At 42.6% G+C, this 9,058-nt stretch overlaps 1 protein-coding gene across 1 annotated transcript; it reads right to left on the bottom strand.

Moving 5' to 3' along the window:
- Positions 1–5,120: 5,120 nt before the first annotated feature.
- Positions 5,121–5,330, bottom strand: LOC121458705 (40S ribosomal protein S28-like). The gene has a single exon (XM_041668016.1). It carries the CDS (start codon positions 5,328–5,330, stop codon positions 5,121–5,123), a length of 210 nt encoding a protein of 69 aa, XP_041523950.1.
- Between the last annotated feature and the right edge of the window lie 3,728 nt (positions 5,331–9,058).

Here is a 9,058-nt window from a genome sequence, read left to right on the forward strand (position 1 = left end):
TGAGTTCAATATAAGGACGCCAGGATTGGTTTCCGGTGAAGGCCTGCTCCAGGCATCTCTTTCATGAGGGCATCAACTCAACTGGTAGTGTTTCGATTCAGAAAAGGGTTTTTAGCACACGCATTGTCGAGAGATTCAGACCATAGCAATGTGATGAGCAGATAATGGAGGAAGGAGAAATAGGGTTTCTATTCTTAATATAAAAAATAATAATTTTAAGAAGCAGAGATGTAAATGTCAAAGGAAATAAAATACAATTTCTTTTTCTTATTGTTTTTATTGAGCTATACGTTTTTGTCTGCTCCCCCTTCTTTCTGCCCCTCTCCTCTTTTACCTCTCCAATGGTCCCAATTTACTCAGGAGATCTTGTCTTTTTCTCCTTCCTAGAAAAGAAAAATCAGTCTATAGAGTCCACAACTGCAGAGAACCTAGAGAATAAAGAGGACCTTAAGACAAACAGACATACATAGATCCACATAGGAAAATACAATTTCTTATTCATCTTCCCTCCCACCCATTTGTCTTCCCAAGCCAAGGTGCCCCTTCTATTTTCATGGCTTTATTTTCAATCTAGATTTTACATATGAGATGTCATATTTGTCTTTCTAAATCTGTCTTTTTTTTGCTTAACATGATAATCTCGTTTTTTTCTATTTTCCTGCAAATATTATAATTTCTCTCTCCTTCAGTGATGAATAACTGTGTACATATACCATATCTTCTTCATCCTTCCACCCCACTGATGGGCCACAATAACATGGCAATGCAGATATCCTATTGTTAGCTAACTTAGATTCCTTCAGGTAAATACCAAGGAATAGTATACTAGATCATACAGTAGTTATATTTTTAGTTCTGGGGAAACATCCATATTGATTTCCATGCTTACTAGATTAATTCACATTTATAGCGATAGTGTAGAAGGCTTTCTCCCCCTGCCTCTACACCCTGCATCTTTACTAGAATTTGTTATCATTTATTGTCTTGATAAAGGCCACTCTGGCTGCGGTGGGAATGGTAGTTTTGTTTACATTTGCGTTTTGGAAAGGGGACTCTGGCATAGACATTTCTTCATGAGTCATGCCTGTTGTTCCCACTTCTGGAACCATGTCTGTCCATTAACTCCCTATAAGCCTTGCCTCAGACACCAGCTCTCTTAGAGAGAGATATCTCAGACTGACTTGAGCACCTCTGTGACTCTGTGGTATCAGGGCAAGCTATGACCCAATTCATATTGTGCTGAAATCCCTCGTGCATGCCTACTCCTAATTGCAAAGATGTTTGGATCTTTTTGATGTCCTTGACATGAAACATGAGACTGGAACAATGCAAGTAAACACCTGTTCAATGTTTATTTAATGACAAAGATATCAAATGCAAGGAATAATAACAAACAAATAATCAAGAATTACCAAATGTGTTGGAGGGAAGGTAGCTTTGGTTTTTCTTCTATTGCATTTTCAGTAGTAGATGGAGTACCTTGCTGCAGTCCCAAGAGTAAGGAGGCCAGTCAGAACAAGTGGAGGCATCTGAAACCAAAAGGAATCTCCCTTCCTTTAAGCTGTTTTCCTAGCTATCCAGGCATGGCATTGAAAAAGTAGCAAATGCATATCCAAGGCGAACTGTTTCAGGCCCCTTCTCAGAACTACCTACCCCACCTTGTTAGAAACTCAACATCTAGGGTTCGTTCAGATTTTCTGAGAGAGAGGCTTGGGGAGGGATCACTGACCTGGGGCTTCTTGGTATTCTTCAGGCGATTCGAACATAGAACAGCATTTGACAGGAGTACAATCATGAGTGATCCGCTGACACTGGATGCTCCTGGGAAATCAAGCCACCTCTCCAGGACTCCGTGTACTTACCTATAAATCAGTGCCAGGAGGAACCCTTTCCGATTGTTTACCTGTAACTGAAGCTGTTGACTGATTGCTGCAGAGTCAGGCTCTGCTCTAAGCCTCCACCAATGCTAGAAACCAGGGAGCTCCCAGGCTCGTGTTCCTGTCAGCTCTTACCAGAAGAAGAGCTTGGAACATCAAGCATCCAGAACTTCTACAAACTGATCGTAAAGCTTGTTTGCTTGAAATGGGCCCAGATTGAGAAGATTTATTACCACGAAACTGGCAAACACCACAGATTGGGGCTTCACCTTCCACAGTCTCCAGAGAGCTGCTGTTCAGCACAGCCAAGGGCATTCAAGTAATCCCCCTGCCTCAGGCCCCAGAAAACCTAGAACGCACTGATAGAGAAAAATGCTTGTCTTTCCTGTATTCTCAATTTTAAGGAATGCAACACAACTTTTTAGTTAGGGACTGGCAGAGGTTAATATGTCTTAAAATGCACACTTGGGAACATGAAGCATGAAGTAGACTCTTGAGAAGACTCGTCCATCCCCAGAGTCATCTGCAATGTTCCTCCTTGTCTTTAATGTTGAAGGCTAATAGTCTTTTACTGATCAGCATATATGCACGCATACATAATCTCACATTTCTTTTATAAGACTCTTTAGATACTGTAGTTTGTGGTCTGTATGAATTGAGGTCTTTGTAAATAAATTTTGCATATATATAATTTCACATTCTAGGGAGCTAATGAATGAATTTGAATGCATTCTAATAGGTGAAAACTTATTACTTGTGTTGACTTTTAATTAATACTATTAAGGACTACTTAAAATTTAATTGTGTGTTTAGCAGTTTTATTTAAGTAGTAGGCAATGAAATTCTAACCACCACCACCACCCCTCTGTGTGTCTGTGTGTTTCTTCCCTTCCTCTTTTCCTCATTTCCTCTCTCCTCCTTGGTGGTGTTAGGGATCTAATCCAGGGCCTCTTTCAAACAACTTACTGCCGAGCTATGACCTCACAACTCACCCCTTTAAAAGTCCTGATTTTATAACTGACCAAGAGTAAAATAAGTACAAATGGAGGCTTCCCAGATACTGTAGCACATATGCCTAAAAATTCATTATGTAAACAATGTTGTTTTTAATCTCATAGTACATATTACCAGCTTACAAACTCTGCAAAACAAAGTGAATTTTAAAAGCTCATTTAAAAATGAATGGTCAGTTAGGTTATTTGCTCACTGTGACACTTCTTTTGGGAAGGATGGATCAATAGAAAAAGAGACAATCTGATAAATTCATCAATCTGTTTAGTGGATTATATGAAACAGCAGCATGACTTTCCAGAGCAACACTTTCCAAAGTCTGATCCACCATCCCAAGAGCCTGAAGACCTTTTCAGAGAGTCTGCAAGATCAAAACTCATTTTAAAAACATTATCTTGCATATCACCATAGAACCTTAATCTGGCGATGGATGGAGATAGAGGAGACCCACATTGGAGCACCGGACTGAGCTCCTAAGGTCCAAATGAGGAGCAGAAGGAGGGAAAACATGAGCAAGGAAGTCAGGACCACGAGGGGTGTGCCCACCTACTGTGATGGTGGAGCTGATTTAATGGGAGCTCACCAAGGCCAGCTGGACTGGGACTGAATAAGCATGTGATCAAACCGGACTCTCTGAACCTGTCAGACAATGAGGGCTGACTGAGAAGCCAAGGACAATGGCAGTGGGTTTTGATCCTACTGCATGTATTGGCTTTGTGGGAGCCTAGCCAGTTTGGATGCTCACCTTCCTAGACCTGGATGGAGCGGGGAGGACCTTGAACTTCCCACAGGGCAGGGAACCCTGACTTCTCTTTGGACTGGAAAGAGAAGGGGAGGGAAAGTGAGGGATGGGGGAGGGAAGTGGGAGGAGGGGAGGAGGTAGAAATTTTTAATAATAATAATAAAACATTGGGTGGTGTCAGTCTTTTTACCAATATTTACATTTGCCTTGTTTGAGCAACAGATGCCTTCGTACAGGCCAAGGTGTGTTAGTCATCACAGAGTTCACCATCACGCACTTGGAGTAAAGCAAAAACCTAGGTGCCTTTCAGAACATCCTCAGTGAAGCAGTAAGATGACACACTTTGTGGAGATTATGAGGTTTTAATCTGTGAGCAATAGAATACGCTCACAGGGCACTGGAAGCCAGTATACTTCTCTTCATCCAGGCCAAGCTGTTTTGATGGAATATTCTTTTCATCATTTTAATCGTAACACATAAATTACGTCCTTTGAGACCCATCAAAATAAGCTAGATAAGCCAGTCACAAGGGAAAGCTGGAGGTATTTGTTGCCAGAGTTCAAACTTTCAAGTGAAAATTAAAATTTTGGAAAGTTCATGTCTGCCACCACGAATCTGGAAGATTATCAATAATCACTAAAAAAAGTGGAAAAACGAAATATACAATAAGTTGCAAGATCCGTGCAATCCAACAAGACATTATTTTTCCAAACGACTGTAATAGGGTGGGTTTATAAAATGGATAAAAGATGATTTAAAATAGAAATTGGACATATGATTTTCAATGTGATAAAACAGAAAGAATTTATAGATGGGGTTTATGTTGTAACCATCCTTCAAGCCACTTGCATTCATTGAGATCTGCAATTTTGTAGTATCAAAAGTAATACTGCATTTACATAAAAAGAGATTAAAACAGTCTTACTTTTCCAAATAATATGTATGAGGCCCAATTATCTTTTTATAATTTAGCCCAAAGTAGAAGGTTGAAATAGATGGAATGCAGAAGCAGATATGAGAATCTAGTTATTTTCATTAACCCAGATGCTAATAGACCTGCGAAAGGAAAAATTACATCGCTAAACTTGTTTTAGAAAAATAGTTACTATTACTAGCAATGTTTTATTTAACATGTAGTCGATTCACTCTTATTTTTCAAAGATTTGTTTACTTATTTTATTTTATATGTATATATGCTTCACATATAGGCCTGTGTACCACGTACATGCTTGGTGCCCCTGGAAGCCAGAAGAGGGCATCAGATCTCCTGGGAATGGAGAACGCTGTTCATGTGGGTACTGGGACTTGAACCTGGCTCCTCTGTAAGAAAAGCCACGGTGCTTTTAGATACTGAACCACATCTCCAGCTCCAGATTTATTGTTTTCCAGTGATCTCATAGGAAATTTTTTTTAAACAATACAAATGTTTTATTTATTAGTCTCAGGTCATCTTTGGCCAAGTGGTGGATACTCAGGACCCAGCAGGAAGGTCAGCGCAACCTCCGAGCCTCTCTTTCTGACTCCAGTAGGGTGAGCACAGCTCCCTCTCGAACGGGACCTTTGACATTTCGGACGCTGGAGCGGCTGGTGTCATCCATAAATTCCACACATACCTGCGTGCACTGTCCCTGCAAACCGGTCCTGCCCAGCACTTTGGTTACCCTAGAGAGCTTGATGGGCTGCACGTGACTCGTGTCCATGATGGCGGCGATCAGGCGGAGAGCGGGAAATATTTTTAAAAACATCTTTAGCTAAATACTTGTATGTGTACAATACATATGAATACACTGGTCTAAAAAGCAAAAGTTATCATGGAGATTGCCTGGTCTCTAACAGTGACGTGTTGACTCAGTTTGAGCTTTCCACGGAGATTAAGGGGTGAATTTCAAGGCAGAATTCACAAGCTGCTGTGTCAGGATTATTGAAAATCGTATTCATGGCAATCAGCGCCTCTCTGTGGCTTCAGTTCCCCTATGGTAAAGCATGCTCCAAAAACATCCCACAGAAAATTCCAGAAACAAACAATGTACGTTCCGAATCGAACAGCATTCTAAAGAGCAATATAAAATCCCATGCTGACCCACCCACCTGACCTGAGGTGGGCTGCTATGAGATCAACCGTTGAGTCAGTGCATGAATACCAGTTTTGGTGCTATCAGTGGTTTTGGGCACCCACTGCGTATCTCAGAACACATAACTTCAGATAAAGGGAGATTGTTTTACAAATACAGAGAAAATAAATATCCATGGATCCTCTCCACATTCCTGAATGGAACTGGGCAGCATGGAGGGGCTAGAAAACCCCTGCTTCATACTGAGAAGGACACACAAAATCCTGAGCTGGTCCAGACACCAGAGATCAATGTCCAGGTTGGCTACATAATCATTCAAAACTTGAAATCCTTCTTGGAACTTCAGTTTATTACATCATTTATTGAGCCCATGAGTTTCCACGAAATGATGGCTGAGAGAACTTCAGACATCAGAACATCCCACGTGATGTCATTTCTTAAATGTGTCCACAAAAATGAATGACTGCCAGGAGTGGTGACACATGGGCTTTGACTCCAGTGCTTGGGGGGTAGAGGCAGGAGGATTCCCTGTATGAGTTTGAGGTCAGTGAATGCTACAGAGCGAGACCCTGCCTCCAAAACAGAACAAAATGACTGAAGTACATGTTGGGCCACAGTATTCTTAACCTGTAAGAACAGTTCCAAGATCAGACTTTTAAAAATACATTTAGGTTGATCTATTATCTATCAGTTCATAAAAACTCACTGGTGATACTTTTGTCCTTAATGTGTTTTAACTGAGGTCTGAACCCAAAGAGCATTTTCTCAAAAGAGCAATATCTGAAAAATAAGTCCAAAGGAAAACATTAGAAAGATAAATTTAGACTGACCCCCAAAATAAATAACAGTTTACAACCCATATAAAAATGTAGCTGAGAGTCCGGGGCCCCTGAGACATGAAAGCTTTCTAAAATGAGAGATGATCTTCCTGCTCGGGTGTTGGGGCAGGAAAGAGACATACAGCCCTTTAGTGTTTCAGTCAGCCCCGAAGTCTTATGCTCCATTCCCTCAAACCCCTGAAGGCAAGGGCCAGCTCAACATCTGTAATCCTCACACAGAAGCAGTTCTTTCCGAATTTCAAAACTTGAAAGCAGAAACTTTAATCTGTTTCTCACACAGATACTTTTCAACTGTTGCTGAGCCTCTGCCCTTCTTGGGAAACAGCAGGGCTGTGGCTTCTGACATTGACTCGCTGATAGACTGAAGCCATCCAGTAACTCCTGATAGGAGCCACGGTGTGTTTCTTCTTCCACTACAAATGCTGCGTATCGCCTAAGAAAAGACAATTACCCAGTTAAAAGGAAATGTGGACCAGCTGGGAGAGAGATCAGCTGGTAAAGTTCTTGCTTAGGTTCTGGGTTTGATCTTCCCAGAGCTCATATTGAAGCCAACAAAAAAATGGTGATAGAATTGTAATCCCAGGGCTGGGGTGTCAAAGATAGGTGCATCCCTGGTGTCAATGGCCAGCCAGCCTAGCCTGCTTGCTCAGTCTCAGGCCAAGGAGAGGCTCTGTCTCAAAAAAGGGTCACACCTGAAAAATAACACCCAAGGGTGTTCTCTGGCCTTCATATGCATGAGTACACATGTATCTGGACCCCATACACATGCATGCACTCCCCACACACATGCATGCACTCCCCACACACCTGCATGCGCCATACACACACCTGCATGCACCCCACATACACCTGTATGTACCCTCACACCTGCATGCACTCCCCCCACACCTGCATGCACCCCACATACACCTATATGTACCCCCACACCTGCATGCACCCCCTCACAATCTGTATGTACCCCTACACACCTGCATGCATCAACACACACCTGCATGCACTCCTCACACAGCTGTATGTACCTCGCACACCTGAACGCACCCCCTCACAATCTATATGTACCGCTGCACACCTGCATGCACCCCTTACACCTGCATGCACCCCACACACCTGCATGCACCCCTCACATCTGTATGTACCGCTGCACACCTGCATGCACCCTGCACCCCTGCATGCACCCCACCCACCTGAATGCACTCCCACACACATCTATATGTACCCATGAACACCTGCATGCACTCCCCACACCTGTATGAACCTCTGCACACTTGCTTGCACCCACACACACCTGCATGCACCTCCCCACACACCTGCATGCACCCCACACACACCTGTATGTACCCCTGCACACCTGCATGCACCCCCATACACCTGCACACACACCCCACACACCTGTATGTACCTCACACACACCTGTATGTACCCCTGCACACCTGCATGCACCTCCCCACACACCTGCATGCACCCCCATACGCCTGTATGCATAGTCCCACAAGTGCACCTGCAGACAAACATACACTTAGAAATATAGCTAGTCTTAACAGGTCATATTTATTGGATCTGTATAATCAAGTGCATATCTCAGCAGTGGTCCTAGCAGAAGAGGGTCAGGCACTAGCATATGCATTTACCATAAAAGGCAGCACCACAGGGAAGTGGGCATTTGTGCTTGGATCCAGTCCTGTGACCGAGCCATTCCAGGACTTGGGTTCTCACAGCTACTCTATTCTGTTTTCTTACCCACAGCACCAAAAGGAAGAATAATGATCCTGGGGAAGAAAGGAAGGGAAGCCCTTGAGTAAAATATTTAAGGACAAGTGACAGTCTTCAGAAAATTAGTTTAATATTTGATAACACTTCTAGCTTTTATTAAAAACTCACTTGATTTACACTTGATTGGCTTAACATCTAGTTTAATTTGTTGAGCCTTCATTTACAAAGGGCAAAAAGCTGCCTTTACCTGTTCCCTTTGTAGCTGTATTGGGGCAAGCTCTTGGGATTTTTCAGTATGTTAGAGCTGTATGAAAACAATCGTGTTGGCTGGGAGATGGCTTAGTCAGCCACGCAAGTCCAAGACCTGAGTTTATAACACTGTTATAGACCATCAGAGCCTGTTGTTTACAACACGGCCAGCTGTGGAGGTGTGTACTTACAGTCTGAGGTCCGAGAAAGCAGGGACAGGGGACTCCTGGGAATTCCAGGCCAGCCAGCTTAGCCTACTGGTAAGTTTCAAGGAAGCAAGAGACCCTAGACAGATGTGGCTTTCATATACATGTGCATACATCACCTGTTCCCCTTGCACACACATGGACATGTGCACATACCTACCACACATACATACAAACATACATCATACATACATACTACAATGACCTCTGAGTTCATTCTATATACTTAAGTACCACTGTAGCTCTTGTAGACAATATCTGAACAATATTTTCTTATCTTACATCTGAGAGGAATAGAGGGCTGGAGAAGCTAAGAGAATTATGCTTGAGGATTCATTTTAAGTGAACAGGG

The sequence above is a fragment of the Microtus oregoni genome, unplaced genomic scaffold, assembly GCF_018167655.1.
Source record: "Microtus oregoni isolate MIOR12 unplaced genomic scaffold, Mior012 000018F_ref0000195, whole genome shotgun sequence".
Taxonomy (NCBI): domain Eukaryota; kingdom Metazoa; phylum Chordata; class Mammalia; order Rodentia; family Cricetidae; genus Microtus; species Microtus oregoni.

Coding starts and splice junctions, on each gene's coding strand:
- LOC121458705 (XM_041668016.1), bottom strand. CDS start 5,330: ATGGACACGAGTCACGTGCAGCCCATCAAGCTCTCTAGGGTAACCAAA.